Genomic DNA, 22,228 nt, shown 5'->3' on the forward strand with positions numbered 1-22,228 from the left:
CACAATAGATTATTTGCATAAGCAGAAAGAAACCCACCAGCCCCTAGTGACCTACCCACTCTGTCTGCAATCTCAATTTTGTAATCACATAAATTTGGGGTGCGGTGAAGTGGGAAAAATAGAGGTAGAGAGATGTGAGTAAGATAAAAACAAGGCATATTTTCTTGACTTTGAAAGACCTGGTGCTCTTTTTGCTGAGCAGACTTTAAAAGGATAGGAAATATATTCTAGCTGATACAGAAGAATAATCCTCTACAACAAATATTGTTAATGTCCATACTACCCAAAGCAATCTACACATTTAATGCAGTCCCTATCAAAATACCAACAGCATTGTTTTCACAGAACTAGAACAATCCTAAAATTTGTATGGAACCACAAAAGACCTGAATAGCCAAAGCCAAAGAAAAACAAGCCTGGAGGTATTACAAATCCAGATTTCAAGTTATATTACAAAGCTGTAGTAATCAAAACAATATGGTACTAGCACAAAAGCGGACACATAGATCAGTAAAACAGAATAGAAAACCCAGAAACGAATTCACAGTTATATGGTTGATTAATCTTTGACAAAGAGGCAATAATATGCCATGGGAAAAAGATAGTCTCTTCAACAAATGGTGTGGGGAAAACTGGACAGCTGTTTAAAAGAATGAAACTGGACCACTTTCTTACACCATACACAAAAATAAACTCTAAATGGATTAAGGACCTAAATATGAGACCTGAAATCATAAAAATCCTTAAAGAGAGTACAGGCAGTAATTTCTCTAACATCTGCCATAACAACACCTTTCTAGATATGTCTCTAAGGCAAGGGAAACAGGAAAAAGTAAACTATTGGGATTACATCAAAATAAAAATAAAATAAAATTACAAAAAATTACAAAAATAAAATTTACAAAAAAATAAAAATAAAAATAAAAAGCTTCTGCACAGCAAAGGAAACAATCAACAAAACTAAAAGGCAACTCTCTACTGAATGGGAAAAGGCATCTGCAAATGAAATATCCAATAAAGAGTTAGTATCCAAAACATATAAAGAATTTATATAATTAAATAACTAAGTAATCCAATTAAAAATGGGCAAAAGACATGAACAGACATATCACCAAAGAAGACCTATAGATGACCAACAGACACATGAAAAAATCCTCAACATCACTTATCATCAGGGAAATGCAAATCAAAACCACAATGAGATATCATCTCACACTTGTCAGATGGCTAAAATAAAAAACACAAGAGGGGTGCCTGGGTGGCTCAATCAGCTAAGTGTCTAACTTCGGCTCAGGTCATGATCTCATGGTTAGTGAGTTCGAGCCCTGCATGGAGCTCTGTGCTGACAGTCTGGAGTCTGTTTCAGATTCTCTCTCTCTCTCTCTCTCTCTCTCTCTGCCCCTCCCCTGGTCACACTCTGTTTCTCTCTCAAAAACAAATAAATATTTTAAAATGTTTTTAAAAAACCACAAGAAACAACAAATGTTGGTGAAGATGTGGAGAAAAAGGAACCATCATGCACTGTTGGTGGTAGTGAAACTGGTGCGGCCACTGTAGAAGACAGTATGGAGTTGCCTCAAAAAATTAAAAATACAACTACCCTCTGATTCAGTAATGACACTACTGGGTATTTACCAAAAGAATATGAAAACACTAATTCGAAAGGATATGTGTACCCTCTATGTATACTGCAGCCTTACTTACAATAGCTAAATTATGGAAGCAGCCCGACTGTCCACTGATACATGAATGAATAAAGAAGATGTGGTATATATGTACAATGGAATATTATTCAGCCATAAAAAGAATGAAATCTTGCCATCTGCAGGATGGATGGATGGAGCTAGAGACTCTAATGCTAAGCAAAATAAGTCAGAGAAAGACATATAATCATATGTGGAATTTAAGAAACAAATGAACAAAGGGCAAAAAAGACAACCCCCCAAAACAAACTTTTAACTATAGAGAACAAACAGATGGTTACCAGGGGGAGATGGGTGAGGGGATGGGTAAAATAGGTGAAGGAGATTAAGACTACATTTATCTTGATAAGCACTGAGTAATATATAGGATTGTTGAATTACTATATTGTGTATCTGAAATGAATATAACACTGTATGTTAAATATATTGGAATTAAAATAAATTCTAAAAACTTTTTAAGTTAAAAAAGAAAAGAGTAATCCCATATGGGGAAGGGAGAAGAAAGGTGGGAAGAGAAGAGCAGGAAGTAGTCTTAATAATGTAGACCACCATCGTCTCTAATACAGGCCTTAATAATCCTATGCATGGAGTAGACAATAAACACACGAACGGAGGAGGTTATAATTAAATTGTTGTCAAAAAACATTCAGAGTAGTGTAGGGAAGGAAATTCTCTCTCTCCCCTTCAAGGTCTTCCAGCTAGACTAAGAATTCAGTTTACACAAGACCGATTACAAAGGGGGAAAAAAACACAAAGTTTTATTGTTATGTGTGCAGAGGTCCAATAATGAAATTGAGACATAAAGAAATGACCAAGGCAGGCAGTTTTTACACTTCTTAGACAAAGAGATAATAAATTTGTGAGGAATTGACAGGATTAAAAAAATGCTTGGGAGCTTTTTAAAACATTTTTATTTTTAATTTTTAAAATTTATTTTGTCCCAGAGACGGGACAGAGAGAGAGGGAGAAAGGGAATCCCAAGCAGGCACCGTGCAGTCAGCATGGAGCCCGATGCCGGGCTTGAACTGACAAACTGTGAGATCATACCTTGAGCCAAAATCAAGAGTCTGATGCTTAACTGCCTAAGCCACCCAGGTGCCCTGGGAGCTTTAATTAGTAATGAATTCTAAGTGGACTTTGGGCTGAGGTAGTAGAGTAGTAAAAAAGCAACACGGTTTATTTCTACAGCTTTCTCAGTTTTTAAGTTCCTATCTCATGTTATAAGGATGTCTGTTTACTTAGTACAGAGAGGGCTACCTTTCACATGGCAGGTTTATTTCCTGCTTTCAGGGGTACAGAGGAGACCCTGAGTGTCCTTGCCCCAAGTAGCTTCAATTCAAAATAGTCAATATGCCACTGGGGTACAGTTTGGACGGCTTGCCCTTGCTCCCTACAGGAGTATGGAATCTGAACAATGTATTGGTGTGCCACAGGTCAGATTGCCTGGTTTTCCTTCTTTCTCTCTCCGGGGGATTTAAAATGCTACCCTGTGCTTCTCATTGCAATGCTGGGGCTTTTCTGTAGGAGGGGCATGCCTGGACCTTCAGAACATGTTAGAATCCACATTCATCGGAAGTGCCAAGGCTATCTTTCTCAGCTACTCCAAGTCGTCTTAGATATTAGCACCAGAGCACTCCAAAATATTGTGCCCACTAGGACATTTGAGGTTTTTTCACACAATCTGTAAGCTGATAGTCCAAAAGTTCAGGTGGTGATGCTTGACTCTGAGAGCCGGGGAGAGTATGCTATGCGGGTGACTTTTTAAACCACCAATGTATATACTTAACGACCCACTGAAGCTAGCTTACGTGCCCTCCCAGATACTCGTAACTAAGGCCTTTTCCATAAAGCCCTGCAATGGGCCACCGGATTTTGTCAAATCCGCCACCACAACACCAACAGCAAGGGCACCATCTAAGTTCCGATTGGCCCTTTCAGCCTCCTCCCAGGGACTAGAAACTGGGCCATCCCTGACGCATGCGCGTCACCTGCTTCCGGCGGAGGAGTGGGGTGTTCCTGCTTTCCCAGGCCGGGTGGAATTCCTATCCGCCTTTCCTCGGTTTGAGTTTCTCTGTGTGCAATGGCTCCGGACTCAGGTCCCTTTCCCGAAGATCCGTTCTTAAAGGTGCTACCCTTAGACGCCAAGGACAGGGGCACTCAGCGCTGTCGCCTGGGCCCGGCCGCCCTCCGCTCCTTGGGCGCGCACTTGGGCTCGGCGGTGAGGATCTCTCTGCCTGATGGCGGCTCCTGCCTCTGCACCGCCTGGCTGCGGCGGGACGGAGCAGACGGCTTTGTGCAACTGGATCCGCAGTGCGCGAGCCCCGGGGCAGCCGTGGGGGCTTCGGGGTTCCGGGGGAATCTCCGCTTAAGCAGCCTCCGCCTGGTGTCCTGCCCGTCGCTGCGGCACCTCACCGTGTGGCCGGTGTTGCGGGAGGGGGCGGGCGCGCCCTGTGCCTCGAATGCAGCCGCGGTGCTGGAGGCGGTGCAGGAGCTTCTCAGGAACCGACCTGTCTCCCGAGGCCACGTGGTGACCGCACCTCCGGGCGCCCCCGGCCCCGTGGCCGCGCTGCACATCGTCAGCGGGGCGCCCAGCCCGGATCCCGCCGGGGTAGTCACACCTCGCACCCGCATCGGTCTCAGCGCGGTGCCTCCGTCGGAAGCGGAGCCGCGGCCCGAGGTGCCCTTGGGGGGCCTTTCGGAGGCGGCCGACTCGCTGCGGGAGCTTCTCCTCCTGCCGCTCCGCTACCCCCGCACCTTGGCAGCCCTGGGGCTGGCGGTGCCCCGAGGGGTGCTCCTTGCGGGTCCCCCTGGAGTGGGCAAGACTCAGCTAGTGCGGGCCGTGGTCCGGGAAGCGGGCGCGGAGCTGCTGGCGGTGAGCGCCCCCGCGCTGCAGGGCGCCCGGCCCGGGGAGACCGAGGAGAACGTGAGGCAGGTCTTCCAGCGCGCGCGGGAGCTGGCCAGCCGCAGACCCACTCTCCTCTTCCTGGACGAGGTGGACGCCCTGTGTCCCCGGCGGGGCGGCCCACACCGAGCCCCCGAGAGCCGCGTGGTGGCCCAGGTGTTGACGCTGCTAGACGGCATCGGTGGGGACCGCGAGGTGGTGGTTGTGGCATCCACCAACCGGCCGGATGCTCTAGACCCAGCGCTGCGCAGACCGGGGAGATTTGACCGAGAGGTAAATAAGACGGGCCAGTCAGACGTCTGTTCCTGGAACCTCGGCCTCCTCTGGCCTTGAATGGCTGCCCCGAGGCTGTCGCCACTTAGGTTTGGCAGTTGGTGAGGCTGGAGTGGGGGCTCTTTGTAGTGCAGAGATCATGTATCTCTGCCCTTGTGCGATCTGTGAGCCAGGGCCTGTTTTTCCCCCAGTCAAATTGTTCTGTGAAGCAAGGTGGCCTTTAGGGATATGTTTGTTGTGCAAGTCCTGAAAAGGAGTACCGTCAGTAATGTTAGTTTTTTAGGGAACTAGGTCAGCTATAAGTGAGTGTATTCAACTCTTACGGATTTGGAATGAGAATTGAAGTTAGGATAACCTCAACACATAACTGTGTTGAAATAAAAAGGGAGAAGGCGGGGAAGAACTAAATCAAAGCAGGCATTAATTTTTCTGGATTTATTCATTCCTTGTCAGGATGCCAGCATCCTGACCCACAAATGAGAAATTGCCCACAATTGCTCCCTGAGTTGCCAGAAAGATTGAGCACTCAAAAGCCGAACTATTTTATAAACTTTAGGCCCGGATTGATTCCTGATTAAATAGTTTGAATAGTGGCTAATTTAATAATTTTGAAAGTATTTGAACTTTGTGTTAGGACTCTAAAGGGACCGATGGTAGTCACACACTTATAGCTTAATCTGTGCAGAATTTGAGCACATTTCTTTCTTTTCTTTGCATCATCTAGTACTTGTTTCCTGAGTAAAATCCATAAGGGCAGGGACCTAGACTATCTGGTTTACTGTTGCATCCCTGGCTGGTAGAACTTGGTAGGTTCTAAAAAACAACAAAATGTTAAATGACATACAGAGAGAGGGCCTCTGATTTTATGGGGGTATGAATGCCACCGTTCACCATTCTCATTCATTAGGAAATGTATTTTGAATTTTGATCTTTTGCCAGGCTAGCACTATGCAGTAAGGTGCTTGCTTGTGATGCTGGGCAGCCACGAGACCATGAGGGTAAAGAGTGGACACGTTGACAACCATTTTATACTCAGCCAAACATTCTGTTTTTCACTTTCAGTACAGTATCCAGTAAATTGTATGAGATACTCAAAACTTTATTATAAAATAGGGTTAGTGCCAGATGATTTTGCCAAACCACAGGCTAATAAGTGCTGTGAGCATATTTAAGTAGTCTATGCAAAGCTGTGATGTTCAGTAGATTACGTATATTAAATACATTATCCACTTTAATTCCAATTTGGATACATTTATTGGGATGTAACCCCATCTTAAGAGAGATCTGTATGTAATTTTCATTGTGTAGCTATCTATCCAGTGTTACTCCTCTGGAAAATCAGGATTTTAATATATTCAGAGTCTATGGCATACTTAAGAGTACATAGTTCTAGTTCCAAATTTGCTAAATATACACATTTGAGAGGATATACATATTATATAATATTTTAAGCTGTGTAAGCTTTAATTTTTCTTTTTTTTTTGCTTTGCATATAGGTTGTCATTGGGACTCCCACACTTAAACAAAGAAAGGCGATACTCCGGGTGATTACCTCAAAGATGCCCATCTCCAGTCAAGTCGATTTGAGCCTCCTTGCGGAAATGACAGTCGGTTATGTTGGTGCGGACCTGACTGCACTTGGTAGGGAGGCTGCCCTGCACGCTCTACTTCATAGTAAGAAGGTAGGAAGTACTGATTTATGACCATATATGTTGATCTTTTCATTCATACAGCAAATTAATTTGTGATTAAACAAGTGGTAAGTACATTGTCTTGGAACTTTTGATACCTTCCACGGTGATTTCTTACATTTGTTTTTTTACATCTCAGCTCCATGGGAATAGCATAAGACTAAAGGTGGGGATAGAGGGCTGACTCTTCCAGGTCTACCAGGACATTTTCCCTTATTCCCAAAGTAACTCCCTAGCGCAAAAGCCCAGAGCAGCTAGGGAAATGATAACGTGGCCCTAGAAGAATCAAACGTATTTCTTTTTCAGTTTTGTTTTGTTTATTTCGAAGTAATTTCAGACATAGAGAGAAATTGCAAAAATAGTACAAAGAATTTCTGTATATGCTTTACCCAGATTCTCCAAATGTAGCATTATCCAGTTTTGCTTTATCCTTCTCTCTTCTGTGTTTTTGTATGTATGCGCATATAGCTATGTCTCTTCGTATAGATATAGATATAGGTATAGACAAATCTAGTAGTGTGTGTGTGAAACATTTGAGAATGTACTGAAGCCATGAGGTCTCTTAACTGTAAAATCTTAAGTATATATTTTCTAAAAACAAAGACTTGAACCACAGTAGAATTATCAAGATGAAGAAATTAACACTGACATGATACTTTTATGTAATCTCTGTAGAGCTTCTCCAAATTTTATTCAATCCCATTAATTTCCTTTTAGCAGAAATTTAAAAAGAAAATAGTAATCCAAAGATTACACATTGCATTTAATTATCCTGATTGCTTAATATTCTTTAATCTAGAACCATTTTTAGTCTTCTATGGCTAACTTTTTAAGACTACAGGTCATTTATTCTGTAGAATATTCCTTAGTTTAGGTTTCACTGATGTTTCCTCATGATTGGATTCAGTTTTTGCATTTTTGGCAGGAGGATCACAGAAATACTGTGTTCCCATTCCATCTATTTTTTCGTTATTAATACATATTTTGTAAGGAAAATAAGCTTCTCTAACCCAGGAGAAGATGGGGCACCTGGACTTTTTCTTTAAATTTGTCTTTGACATTAAAATCTTTAATTCATGACTACCTTTCTTAAAAATATTTAGGGTGTTAGCTTTAAATATAATAGTTTTCAACACTATGGATTGGAAAATCTCTTCACTTTGTATGTAATAAGTAATCCTAAATCCCTAAACCACTTCAGAAAAAAATTAATTTCAGCACCCTGAGGATTCTAGGACAAAGTTTTCAATCTCTGTTGTAACTATTATAACATTAACATTGTCCTTTGATCTTATACTTTTTAAAAACCAATTTTGAGTTTGTTTAAATTATAAAAGGATGATTTATCCTCCAAAGTTTTAAAAACCTTTTTACCTGTATAATTTACATCCTTCCTCATTTCCATTTATGTTTACATGTACACTGAAGGTAGGAAGGAGTTATGTGAACTTTTAAGTTCTCTTCTTCTGGGTTTAGAACTCAAATTGTTTAAAGACTTAATGATACTTCTCATGCATAAAGGTGTGAGAATATATGCCTTTTGAAGGGAGGATGTGAGCACCAGGGTTTGGGAAGGGAGATTTTCATTTAGGCTTCCCTCTGCTTTGAAGTTCCAGGTTTGACCTTAAACACCCTGGCTTAGGTGGTCCAGCCAGCTGCTACTTCAGGAGGGGCCTGCCCAGGCATAGCTACCACAGGTGATGGCTGAGTTCATAGCCAGGGGAAGTGGAAGGAAAAAAGGCAAAAAAGAAGAAGGGACAGAGGCATCTGGGAAGGTACTGGCTTCACCTTTTTCTTCTTTACCCCTCAGGCAGCTGAGGGGCTCCTGCTGCCTCCATCTATATCAGGGCAGACAAAGGATGCATTGAAGTTTGTTCAGCTTTTTGTGAAGTCGTCCTATTACAGGGTTTGAAGTAGAGTTTATACATGCATACACAGAGGAAAGAATTTTATCTGCCTGAAAGGGTTATTAAAATCAAGTGAAATAATTTACATATAAATAGTTTTATTGGTGTTACTTAAAAATTAATTAGGGGGGCCTGGGTGGCTCAGGTCATGATCTCACTGTTTGTGGGTTTGAGCCCTGCATTGGGCTTTGACAGCTCAGAGGCTGGAGTCTGTTTCAGATTCTGTGTCTCCCTCTCTGCCCCTCCCCTGCTTGCGCTCTGTGTGTCTTTCTCTCTCTCAAAAATAAATAAACATTAGGGGCGCCTGGGTGGCTCAGTCGTTCAAGTGTCCGACTTCGGCTCAGGTCATGATCTCATGGTTTGTGGGTTTGAGCCCCGTGTCGGGCTCTGTGCTGACAGCTAGCTCAGAGCCTGGAGCCTGCTTCAGATTCTGTGTCTCCCTCTCTCTCTGACCCTCCCCTGCTCACGCTGTCTCTCTCTTTCTCAGAAATAAATAAAACTGTAAAAATAAATAAATAAATAAACATTAAAAAAATTATTTAGTATTCAGGTACCCAATATCTAATACTCGTAGCCAATTAGGGAAAAAATATTAAAAGAATTATTTAATAGCTTTCTTTATGAGAAATTAAACAAAATAAAAATATTATAAAGAAAGTAAAAATTGCATGAAATCTCACCCCAGAGATTCTAAGTTTTAGGAACGTTGTTCAGAATAGCTCTCTACCTGTTCATAAAATATGAACAGGTAGGAGACAGTAAGAGGATTAAAAGCAGCCAATAAACATGAAAAATCCTCAACTTTACTTTCTTTAAAAATTAGTGTCTTTTAAGTTATTTTTTTAACTTTTTGTTTTGAAATAATTAAAAACTTTAGGGAAAGTTGCAGAATAGAGAACTCCTGCTAAACCCTCCATCCAAATTCACCAATTTTTAACATTTTGCCAAATTAGCTTTATCATTCTCTCCTTTTCTGTCTGTAAATGTATATGTATATACATACTACCTTTTTTTCTGGATCAATTGAGAATGGGTTGCATATATCATATCCCATTAATTATTTCCTAATCTCCAATACTCCCTTAGCTTTTTTAAATGAGACATTTTTACATTGACTTTTTAGGTCAGTGATTTTATAAAATGTTTCTCAATTAGGGTTCATCTAATATTTCTTCATAGTCAGGTTCAGGTTATGCATGCCCATTTGGAATACTCCATAAATGTGTCCTTAGGGTATCACAGGTGAAGGCACAAGATGTCTGCCAGCCCCTCGTTGGTGATGTCCCTCATCGGTGATTGATGTGATTAGCCATTCCAGGTTTTGTCCAGTTTCTCCACTGTATAGCTGCTGTTTTTCCCTTTGTAACTAATAAATCTGTGAAGAGACCTTTTGAGATCATGCTGCTTGTCATCCTTTCCTCCCCTTGTTTTATATCCATGGATGATGACGCTTGCCCCAAACAGCCTTTACAAACAGCCTTTATAAATGATTACAAAATAGATGATTTTTTAATTCCATCATTCCCTCTACCTCACTCTTGATGGAAGAAATGTAATCAACACAGTAGTGGTTACGATTTCCTCTGTCACAGTGGCAGAAATTTACAAGTTTGGTAATCTACAGTGCTGGAGAGATACGGGAAGAACAGCTTTATATTATTGGTGCAGCTCTGAGGGCAGTGTGCTAATACCGTCAAAATGTATTATCATAAATGTGCATACTCTTAAGCTCAGTAATTCTACTTTGAGGAAATTACGTAAAATACTTGAACATGTGCACAAGCACTGTCAGCTGTAGCTTTGTTTTTAATAACAAAAGACTGGAAACAACCTAATGTTCAACAGAAAGATGCAGTTAAATTATGGTATACTCATACAACAATGTCTTTTGCAGCTGTCAGGAAGAGTGAGGTTGAACTATATTAATTGATAGAAAAAAATTTCTAACAGAAGTGCACAAAAGCGCAGGTTAATTTGTACAGTAGGATCCCATTTGTATACCTGTTTGAAAGGATGTACATGTCCTTACTGTCATAAAACATACTAGTGGTATACACAGGAAGTGGTTGGCTTCCTCTAGAGATGATAGTGGGGAGAGCTGGGGGAGACATTTCGTTTTTTGTATTGTGTGTGTAAGATTTTTTATAATGATAATAAAATAGATTTATAAATTCAAAAGAAAACAAACAAAAGAAGTAATTGTGCTCCTATACTACAAAAAGGCCCCCATAATTTTTGGTCTGATTTTGCTTTTGGGGGCATATTTCTTCAGAACCAGGACAACCCAACTATTGATGAAGCAGACTTCCTTGAAGCTTTTAAAAAGATTCAACCCTCATCGTTTCGAAGTGTCATTGGACTGACGGACATCAAGCCTGTTGGCTGGGAGCAGATCGGTGGCCTCGAAGATGCTAAACTGAAGTTAAAACAGGTGATATAGAGAGTTTGCTAGTAGAATAGTAGAGTTTAAGTGTAACACCACACTTGCTGAAGTTTGAAGACAAACCGCACTTGCTGAAACTATCTTGCTGCCTTCGGTAATGCCATCCTAACATCTGAATCCAAGGGTTACGTCTCTGTCCTTGTTTAACTGGGCTTCTGTAGGCATCAGAAGCTATTTTCCTACCTCACTCTTCTGGTTTGTTGTTTGCTTTAAAGACTTTATAAGCTAGAATGGGGTTAGCAAACGTTTTCTATAGAGGGCCAGAGAGTAATACTTTAGGTTTTGTGGGCCATACAGTCTTTATTGCAACCACTCAACTCTATACTCATGGCACAAAAGCAGCCAGAGACAATCCATAATCACTACTTGCGTTCTGATGGAACTTTAATTTATGGTCACAGAAATCATATAATTTTCACATGTCGCAAAATACTCTTGATTTTCTTTTCAAGCATTTAAAAATGTAAAAATGGTTCTTAGTTTGTGGGTGGTACAAGTACAGATTTTTAGTTTGCAGGACCGAGTTTGCCTGGGACTGGTAAAAGCACAACACTATAATATACAGTATGGCCTGGGTGGCTACGGTTCTCACAGTGGATGCTGAGGAACACAAGTCTCCAGAGCCTGTCACCGTCATTGCAGTTGCAGAAATTAATTTCATTCATTTACCTTCAGGTGATCCTGCCATAATAAGGATCTAGGTTCCTCTAACCCCACATACAAAAGACTGATGTATAAGTATTGCTGTAATTTATTCATCGTAACTAGAAGCTATATCTACAGTGAACCCTAGAATCCTTGTGTCCATGGATCAGGGCACTTATAACATTCCCTAATTTTTTACATGCGTTGTCTCATTTAATCTCACAAAGCGTGGGAGAGATTAGCCACACATCCTGTTGCGAACACTATTTCTGTAGCTTTGAGATATTAAGCTTTCTTGCCTTTCTGAACACTTCATTCCTTAATGTTGCTGTAAATGTTACTGCTCCTAGGAGTCCTCTTTGCATTCTGTGAATCCATGATCTCAATATCCAGGGCTTTAGCTGTCCCCTGAAAACTGTTAACTCAAAAATCTTTATATCCAACACAGATAGTTCTTTTTTTTATATATATATTTTTTATTTATTTCTAGGAGAGAGAGAGAGAGAGCGAGAGCGAGAGTGTGAGCAGGGGAAGGTCAGAGAGAGAGGGAGACACAGACTCTGAAATAGGCTCCAGGCTCTGAGCTGGCAGTCAGCACAGAGCCCGACGTGGGGCTCGAACCCACGAACCGAGAGATCATGACCAAAGAGAAAGTCGGACGCTTAACCTACTAAGCCACCCAGGCACCCCAACACAGATAGTTCTTTTGATCATCAGAACTACTTAGCTGCCTGCCTACCAGGTAACTTCCAGGAAACTCAAACTCAGGACATCCAAAGCTCAGATAACCAACCCAACCTCCACATCTGGATTCCCTATTTCTATGAATACAGCCAGTAACCCATCTCCTAAGTTAGAAACCTGTCTTCTAAATGCAGGGGTCGTGCCATACATGCACGTAACTTCCCCTCTGGATTTAGAACATAGTCCCTGCATAAAAAAGAGTTATATTTTGTTTCAAATCCGTCCCTTCCACTGCCTGTGACACATCCAGCCTTACTATTTTTGAAGTCAGAATCATTGCAAGAGACTTCTAACTGGTTGCCCTGCCTCTGCTTATTTCTTTCCAGTCCATTCTCCATACTGCTTCCTCAGTGTTGACTAAAACTTTCAAAGCTTAGCACAACCTGACTCTTCCTTCCACTTTAATTCCATGACTCCTTGCTTCCCCTATTCTCCTTTCTGTTGCTACTTACTGTTGGGATGAATAAGAGTTTCGAGCGTCTCTGTGTGTATTATTCCTTCCCTGTGGAATGCCCTTTTCTGGCCTCATTGTTAGTTTAGAAGCTTGTCTCAAGTAAGATCTGAGTTCCCTTGCTACAGGGATCTTACCCTTTTTTATAGAAAGGCAATACATCAGTAGTTGAGTTTGCCCTTCTTGATTTACCCTGCCTGGGGGCAGCCTTAATTCTGCTGCTTCACTGGACATAAGACCTGAGTAAGTTACTTCAGTTTTGTAGGCCTGAGCTTCTGCATCTATAAAAGTATGATGATAATAAAACCACCTGCCTCAGAGGTAATGGGGACTTGTTTACTGTTTAGTTAACAATTGTAGAATGCTTACTTTGTGAAGGTGTCATTCTAGGTATGGGAATTTAAGAGGGGAACTTGATTTACGTTCTAGCAGGAGCAGAATGACAAACCCGACATGGGAAAATAATAATTTCAGATAGTGAATGAGTAAGTGCTCCCAAAGTAAAAGATGGGTGGTAGCATAGATTGGCGGGCAGGGATGGGGGTGGGGTCTGCTTTAAATGAAGTAGTTAGGGAAGACCTCTGCAAGGAAATGACATTTGAGCTGAGACTGAATGATGAGGGATAGCCACACAGATCTTGAAAGAGGGTTCAGGCAGAGAGAATAGCAAATAAAGACCCTGAGATGGGAACAGACTGGGGTGTTTGGAAAACGGGCTACATTGCAAGGCCTTGTAATCAGTGGTAGGAAGGAGTTTGGATTTGGCTTTTATTCTAATTCTGATGGGAAGTCATTGAAGAATATGAAGCAGGAAATGATGTGACCTGACTTAGGTTTTATAAGATCACAGGTTGCTGTAGGGAGAGTGGACTGCATTTCCAGGTCATAACCAGGTACCTGAGCATTGTTGAGTGAATAGTTGAATTCACTGAATCATATGATGTTTTATCATTATACTAATACAATTGTCTCTTTTTGTGTACTTACAGAGCATCGAGTGGCCTCTAAAATTCCCTCGGGAATTTGTCAGGATGGGCCTGACACAGCCAAAGGGAGTTCTCCTGTATGGTCCCCCGGGATGTGCTAAAACCACCCTGGTGAGGGCCCTGGTCACAAGCTGTCATTGCTCTTTTGTTTCAGTGAGCGGAGCTGATCTCTTTTCTCCTTTTGTCGGAGATTCAGAAAAAGTCTTGTCTCAGGTTGGTTTTTTTCTTTTCCCCTGTATGGTTAAGTGTCCTTTTGGATTTTCATGGCATGCCTTAAGGATAAACCTTAGTTATTAAAAATATTACTGGCCTTTTTTTCAAATAGATAGTTATGTGTCTTTGTTTATAGAAAATTTAGGAAATATAGGAAAGTATTAGGTAAGAAATTCCTTCATAATCTCTCTACTATTAATGTTTTGGTGAATTTCCTTTATTTTTTTTGCTTTCCTTTTAAAATAGAGGGCAGATTATATCTTTTTTTTTTTTTTTTATAAATAGTTTATTGTCAAGTTGGTTTCCAACAACACCCAGTGCTCATCCCAACAAGTGCCTTCCTCCATGAGGGCAGATTATATCTTTATCGTGATTTTTTAAATCATCATTTTTAAAACTCCACAGTATTGGATGTTTTGTAAATACAATTTTGAACCTGTACCTAATACTACATTGTTTCTTGTTCTGTTTATTCATTCCCCAATTCTTAGACATGTAGCATTTTTCTCTTCTTTTTACATTTTAAAAATTATGGGGGAGCCTGGGTGGCTCAGTCTGTTAAGCGTCTGACTTCGGCTCAGGTCATGATCTCACGGTTTGTGAGTTCGAGCCCCGCATCTGTGCTGACAGCTAGCTCAGAGCCTGGAGGCTGCTTCAGATTCTATGTCTCCCTCTCTCTCTGACCCTCCCCTGCTCACGCTGTCTCTCTCAGAAATAAATAAAACATTAAAAAAAATTATAAGTAGTAATGCATAAAGCATATATTGACTTGAATAGTGAATAATATATAGCTTTTCAATAATTTTATTTTCCCAACAAAAGGTATTTCAACAAGCAAGAGCAAATACTCCAGCAATTGTGTTTTTGGATGAAATTGATTCAATCTTGGGCTCTCGATCCATCAGTAAAACAGAATGTAATGTTCAAGAGCGTGTTCTTTCTGTTCTCCTGAATGAATTAGATGGTGTAGGACTGAAGACTACAGAGAGAAGAGGAAGTAAATCAGATCAACAGGGTAAATACAAGGAGCTGAGAAAAAACGAAGAGGTATTTATTAGCCAGAGTATACCAAAACCCAGGCCAACATTAAATATAGTGCATATACACTAACTTTCCCTATGCTGGATTCATCTCCTAGAAGGAATTATATAATTTCAGTTTGACTGTATGTTTACAGAGCTGCTAAAAATTGTGATTTGGCTAGAAAAGATGAGATAAATTTTATAATAAGTTGTATTAAATATATATGAATGTGAATTTTATTTTTCCTAAGATTTAGAAATACAACATAACATATTGCTAATAGAAAAGGAAGTTTATTCTCATTTTTATATCTTGAAGAACCAGTGTTCATCCCTTTCTAAAAGTTTTTATATGAAACAAAACATTGTTATTACCAATGGTCTTCGTAATTCAAAACTTCCGATTTTCTTGAGGAATGGGTTTCCCTGGTTATAATGAAATTAAACTGACCTTCAGAAGTCCCTTCTCTTTCTGAGCCTCTTCCTAGATAGAGTTTGATATCCTTAAGTGACCCAGCAGATCAGTTTTCTTTTATTCTTTCCTTGTGTTTACTTGTTTCCCAGTTGAAAAATCATTCCGTGAAAGGAGAGTCTTAACAGCTTCTGAGAAACATGTGACACTAGAATTTGAAGGGACCCATGAGGTTTTCTAATCACATTTTCTCATAACGCAGGAATTCCTTCTATAGCATCTGACAGGTGTTCACTCACCTCTGCTAAAATTTTGCAGATATAGGGAATTTGCTACGTTGAGAGATCACATTAATGGTGAAATACTCTGATTATTCAGTTCAATTTAAAAGAAAAAAATTTGTAATTCCAGTGTAGTTAACATATAGTGTTGTATTAGTTTCAGGTATACAATATGGTGACTCAACAATTCTATATATTACTCAGTGTTCATCATGATTACTCTTTAATCCCCATCACCTATCCCCCCCCCCGCCATCTTCTTCCCTCCCCTCTGTTCTCTGTAGTTAAGAGTCTGTTTTGGTTTGTTTCTCTCCTTTATTTTTCTGTGTCCATTTGTTTTGTTTCTTAAATTCTACCTATGAGTGAGATCATGTAGTATTTACTTTCTCTGGTTTATTTCACTTAGCATTATACTCTCTAGAGTCAGTCATGTTGTTGCAAATGGCAAGACTTCATTCTTTATGGCTGAATAATATTTCATTGTGTGTGTGTGTGTGTGTGTGTGTGTATATATATATATATATATATATATATATATACACCACTTCTTTATCCATTCATCTACTGCTGGATACTTGGGCTGCTTCTGTAATTTGACTATTGTAAATAATGCTACAGTAGGGCCTCCTGGGTGGCTCATTCAGTTAAGGGTCCGATTTTGGCTCAGGTCATGATCTCCTGGTTCGTAGGTTCCAGCCCTATGTCTGGCTCTGTGCTGACAGCTCAGAGCCTAGAACCTGCTTCAGATTCTGTGTCTTTTCTCTCTCTCTACCTCTTCCGTACTTGTACTTTGTCTCTCAAAGCTCTTGTTTCCCTTGCCTCAGGAGACAAGAAAAATGTGGTTACGACAGATGTCAAGAAATTATTACCTATGCTCTCTTTAAGGATTTTTATGGTTTCAGGTCTCACATTTAGGTCCTTAATCCATTTTGAGGGTTTTTTTTTTTTCCTGTATGATGTAAGAAAGTGGTCCAGTTTCATTTTTTTGCATGTAGCTCTCCAGTTTTCCCCACACCATTTGTTAAAGAGACTGTCTTTTTCCCATTGCATATTCTTGCCTCCATTGTTGAAGATTAATTGACCATATAATTGTGAATCTGTTTCTGGGCTTTCTATTCTGTTTTATTGATCTATGTGTCTATTTTTGTGCCAGTACCACTAGTACCATACTGTTTTAATTACTACAACTTTGTAGTATAACTTGAAATCTGGGATTGTGATGCTTCCCTCTTTGCTTTTCTTTTTCAAGTGTACTTTGGGGTCTTTTGGTTGCTTGTTCTAGTTCTATAAAAAATGCTATTGGTATTTTGATAGAGATTGCATTAAATCTGTAGATGCTTTGGGTAGTTTAGATATTTTAACAATGTTTGTTCTTCCAATCCGTGAGCATGGGATGTCTTTCCATTCTTCAATTTCTTTCATCAATTTATAATTTTCAGAGTACACAGGGCTTTCACCTCCTTCATTAAGTTTAATTCCTTGGTATTTTATTATTTTTGATGCAGTTGTAAATGGGATTGTTTTTTAAATTTCTCTTTCTGCTGTCTCATTAGTGTATAGAAATGCAATGGATTTCTGTACATTGAGTACCCTGCAACCCTACTGCATTCATTTATCAGTTCTAGTGGTCTTTTGGTGGAGTTTCTTGGATTTTCTTAATGTAGTATCATGTCATCTGCAAATACTGAAAAGTTTTACTTCTCCTTTCCTTTTTGGATGCCTTTGTTTCTTTTTGTTGTCTGACTGCTGTGGTTAGGGCTTCTAGTCCAGTGTTGACTAAAAGTAGTTGAGAGCGGACATCTCTGTCTTGTTCCTTAAGACCTTAGGGGAAAGCTCTGAGTTTTTTTTTTATCACTGAGCATGATGTTAGCTGTGGGTTTTTCATATATTGACTTTATTATGTTGGGGTATGTTCCCTCTAAACCTACTTTGTTGAGGGTTTTTATCATGAATGGAGGTTGTACTTTGTCAGATACTTTTTGTGCATCTATTGAAAGGATCATATGGTTCTTGTCCTTTCTCTTATTGATGTATCACATTGATTGACCTGAGAATATTGAACCACCTGTACATCCAGGAATAAATCCCACTTGATCATGGTGAATGATTTTTTTTAATGTATTGTTGTATTCGGTTTGCTAATATTTTGTTGAGGATTTTTGCATTTATGTACATCAGAGATAGTGGCCTTTAGTTCTCTTTTATTGTGGTATCTTTATCTGGTTTTGGTATCAGGGTAATGCTGGCCTCAGAGAATGTGGAAGTTTTCCTGCTTCTTCTATTTTATGGAGTAGTTTGAGAAGAATAGGTATTAACTCTTCTTTAAATGTTTGGTAGAATTCACCTTTGAAGCCATCAGGTCCTGGATTTTTTGAACTCTCAACAAGCAATCTTGAGTGCTTAGCCTGTGTAAGGCCTTGCCCTTACTGCAAAGGCCTGACTGCTTTTTGATATTTCTTATCTTCATCTAGGATTTATACATCTGCAGCTTATGTTGTCATAGTTCTGCCTCTGGAAAGAAAAGTAAATAAAAAGTAAAGTACATCTCCATCTTCTAGGACATGAGAGCCAGGGTGTTTCATAGCCATACAACTCCACCTGTTAGTCATATGCTTTGTCTTTTCAAGTCATCCACTAATCATTCATTGGGGCTCAAGTACGTTTAGTAGGTGTTCTCTGCTGTGGTGTAGGCTTTCCATTGGTTCTCACATAGAGAGATGTCTCCCAGGATGGGCCAGTCCCTTCACCACACACAGAAAGTAGTTCTTTGGTTAATAATTTGTATTAGCATACCTTGATATCAAGAAGGGGCTATAAGTGGGGCACCTGGGTGGCTTAGTCGGTTAAGCGTCTGACTTTCGCTCATGTCATGATCTCGCGGTTCGTGGGTTCGAGCCCCGCGTTGGGCTCTGTGCTGACTGCCAGCTCAGAGCCTGGAGCCTGTTTCAGTCTGTGACTCCCTCTCTCTCTGACCCTCCCCTGCTCACGCTGTCTCTCTCTCTCTCTCCTAGAAATAAATAAAACATTAAAAAAAAAAAAAAAAAAGAAGGGGCTATAAGTGTTCGAGTCCCAAGAAAAGGTTATGCTTATTTAAAAGTAAATGGACCCTTCTTATCTATAATTTCTTAAAAATGTAATAATTAACAACTTATTGACATTACTTTTGTGTTGTATATTTTCCCTCAGTTAGAGTTGCAAGAAATTTTTAATAGAAATGTCATGATTGTTGCTGCAACAAATAGACCTGATGTATTAGATGATGCCTTATTACGACCTGGAAGATTAGATAAGATTATTTATATTCCACCTCCAGATGAAAAGGTAATCATTGTATGTTTTACTCTGTGTTAGGATTCTTAATACATCAATGTTGGAGCTGTAAGGACCCTGGCAGAAGAATCCCAAACTGGATATATATGTATCTGGTGTGTGTCTTACACTGGGTTCTGCATTCTTCCTTGCCTGGTGGCCCTTCATAAAGTCGTAATTTTGATCTGCTTTTGCTGGATACTCTGAGCATATTTTCAGAGAAACATAAGCCTAAAAGTTAAAAGTAGTTTCCTTATGCCTGTTTCAGTCTGTGACTCCCTCTCTCTCTGACCCTCCCCTGCTCACGCTGTCTCTCTCTCTCTCTCTCCTAGAAATAAATTAAAAAAAAAAAAAAAAAAGTAGTTTCCTTATTTCATTATTGAAATATCAGACTCAAAATATCGAGCTTATTAAGTCTACTCAACATTATTTTACAACTAGAATGGAGGAATCTAAAGTGTTTAAAGTGCTTTGGAGAATATTTGTGTCCATATCCTTATTATACAGTGGGAAAATCTGACATTAGAGAGATTACACAATGTATCCATAGTCAAAGAATCAGTAAATCTTTTGCCCTTAACATCCACAGCCACTGGTAGGGAGAGATTAATGAGAAAGAATGAATTTTTTCCTCCCTTCTTAAAAATAAGTAAATAAATAAGTATTTAAATGTCTATTTATTTTTATACTATGTCTGGATAAGTCATGTGTTTGCTTCTTAATCCATGTCTGATAACACTATTTGTACCCAAAAGAGGGAATTCATCATGTCTCTTAAAGAAATACATTTATAGTTAGCTATTTTAAAAATTATTATAAAAGTATTAAAAATTTATCATGTCATTATTTCTACCATTGTCATATGAGCCATTGATGAATTATTCTTTCATACCTCTTCAGAAGTGATTCTTTCTTACTGTTTTATTATTAAAATATATACACACTTTCTCTGTCATATGACAGGAAACACTTGCTTGAAATACTTTAATATAGCTTTGTGTCACACATGAATGTTATAAGATTATAAACCTTACTTTTAATTTTGTTCCAGGGCAGGCTTTCTATTTTGAAAGTCCATACAAAAAACATGCCAATGGGGCCTGATGTTTCCTTAGAAAACTTAGCAGCGGAAACCTCTTTTTTCTCTGGTGCTGATCTTGGAAACCTTTGCAAAGAAGTAAGTTAACTAGTGAAGGAACATATGGTTGAGAACGTTTCTTCATTTATTCAGATCTTCATTCACTTGGTAGCATTTACTGAAAGACTACTATGTGGTGGTCACTGTGGAAGGTGAAACAGATGTGGCCGTTTCCTTTCCCTTCCAGAGCTTACAGGTTCATGATGGGTTGCAGAGAGGCAAATTGTCGTACTCAATTGGCAACTGAAAATATATGGTGAATCAGGAAGTGTAGGGTGTTGTGGGACCGAACCAGACTTGGGGGCATCAAAGAAGGCTTTCTGAGAGACGGCGTGTGTAAAGTGAGATTTGAGGGATGGTGAGAATATTGACCAGGCTAAGGGAGGGGAGAAAATACATGGACGACTGGAGTAAGAGAGAACATGCCTTTATTGAGGAGATGGAGAATGGCCAGATCACACAGGTCCTTGTAAGCCACTTAACAGGATTTAGACTTTATATTGAGAGCAAAAAAAGCCATTGTAGGTGTTTCCTTTTCCATAACCTTTTATTAAATGTACTATTCAGAAAAATGCACAGACCATAAGGATATAGTTCACTTTATTAACATAAAATGAATACACTTTTGTAACTACCAAGTAAGAGAACATTATCCATACTCCAGAAGCTTCGCTTGGGCTTTCCCAATCTCTGCCCCAAAAGGGAACCACTCTCCTGACTTTCAGCACTGGAAATTAGTTTGCCTACTTTTGAACGTTATAAAAATAGGACCATACTTATACTTTGCTGTTTCCTTCTTTAACTAGAGATCATGTTTGTGAAATTCATCTGTGACTTTGTGTATAGCAGTAGTTTGTGCATTTCCATCACTTTATAATCTAGTTTATGAATATACTGTGTTTATTCATCCATTCTTTTGAACATTTGGGTTACTACTTTTTGTTATAAATCATGCTACTATGAACAATCTTGTACATGTCTATATATAGTTACAGAGGGAATTGCTAGATCATAGAGTTTGTATTTGATCTTTTCCTTTATGATCAGTGCTGCATCCTATTTAAAAACTCCTCCTCTGGGGTGCTGGGTGGCTCAGTCCATTAAGCTCTAATTCTTGATTTTGGCTTAGGTCATGATCTAGTGGTTCGTGAATTCAAGCCCTGCATCAGCTCCGCACTGACAGTGTGAAGCTTGCTTGGGATTCTCCATCTCCCTTTCTGTCTCTGCCCCTACTCCACTCGTGTGCACACACTCTCTCTCTCTCAAAATAAATAAATCAACTTAAAAAAAAAACTACTCTGAGGTCAGGAAGATAGTCTCTCATCTGTAAATATTTTTATGGGCTCATAGTGTATATATTATTATTACAACTTACATTTTCTTTTTCCCCATTTAAGGCTAGAGTTTAATGTAGAAGAAATGATGGTCTATTGAGACAACTTTTAAACTCCTTATTTAACTTTTTAATATTTGGTCATGAATATTAGAATTTTAAGAAGTGGGACTGAGGTTTTTACACTCAGATTTTAAAGTATTACCATAAATTGTAAAAAATAAAGTACATTAATTATTTCCTTCTGTTTGTCCTTATAGGCTGCCTTGCTGGCTCTGCAAGAAAATGGACTAGAAGCAACCACAGTGAAACAAGAGCACTTTCTGAAATCACTTAAGACTATAAAACCATCCTTAAGTCACGAGGACTTGAGTTTATATGAAAACTTATTTCAGAAACAAGGATTTTCTAACTTAGAGGATACTTAAAAATTACGTTACATCTCTGTTCAAGGATTAATTGAACTGTGAACTTGCCCTGTGGTTTGCAACTTGGCAGTTTTAGAGTATGCGTGTATCATTTCCTGTAAATAAAAGCATAAGCACCTGATAAGCTAAAGTTCATCTTATTTCTAAAGAGTATATTAAAATGCCATAATTTGGGAAGAAAGTATATATATGTTGATTTTTGTAGTGGGGATGGTAGTTGCTTTTGCTTATTTGGGGTTGGTTGTTTTTTTTTTGTTTTTTAAGTTTCATTTATTTTTGAGAGAGAGTGAACAAGCAGGGGAGGGGTAGAGAGAAAAGGAGACAGGATCCCAAGCAGGCTGTGTGCT

General features: G+C 39.4%; 1 protein-coding gene across 4 annotated transcripts; it reads left to right on the plus strand.

Annotated features, from left to right (window-relative positions):
- Positions 1-3,721: 3,721 nt before the first annotated feature.
- On the plus strand, positions 3,722-22,002 carry SPATA5L1 (spermatogenesis associated 5 like 1). Of its 4 annotated transcripts, none has more exons than XM_039250040.1 (8): positions 3,722-4,878; positions 6,375-6,560; positions 10,749-10,907; positions 13,749-13,958; positions 14,781-15,005; positions 18,860-18,994; positions 20,034-20,159; positions 21,714-22,002. In XM_039250040.1, the coding sequence occupies exons 1-8, from the start codon at positions 3,784-3,786 to the stop codon at positions 21,879-21,881; spliced, it is 2,304 nt and encodes a 767-aa protein (XP_039105971.1). In that variant the 5' UTR covers positions 3,722-3,783; the 3' UTR covers positions 21,882-22,002. The 4 variants fall into 4 exon arrangements, with proteins under 4 accessions (XP_039105971.1, XP_039105972.1, XP_039105973.1 ...); XM_039250041.1 differs by having other exon boundaries at positions 14,781-14,973; positions 18,864-18,994; XM_039250042.1 differs by lacking the exons at positions 13,749-13,958; positions 14,781-15,005.
- Positions 22,003-22,228: the final 226 nt, after the last annotated feature.

This window comes from Hyaena hyaena, unplaced genomic scaffold (genome assembly GCF_003009895.1).
Source record: "Hyaena hyaena isolate Hyena2069 unplaced genomic scaffold, ASM300989v1 scaffold_361, whole genome shotgun sequence".
In the NCBI taxonomy this organism is placed as follows: domain Eukaryota; kingdom Metazoa; phylum Chordata; class Mammalia; order Carnivora; family Hyaenidae; genus Hyaena; species Hyaena hyaena.

What these genes read in the sequence shown, in the direction of transcription:
- SPATA5L1 (XM_039250040.1), top strand. Translation starts at nt 3,784, where the DNA reads ATGGCTCCGGACTCAGGTCCCTTTCCCGAAGATCCGTTCTTAAAGGTG. An exon ending in AGCTGAGAAAAAACGAAGAG is followed by an intron (nt 15,006 to 18,859) that starts GTATTTATTAGC and finishes ATTTTCCCTCAG; the next exon opens with TTAGAGTTGCAAGAAATTTT. An exon ending in TTGGAAACCTTTGCAAAGAA is followed by an intron (nt 20,160 to 21,713) that starts GTAAGTTAACTA and finishes TTGTCCTTATAG; the next exon opens with GCTGCCTTGCTGGCTCTGCA.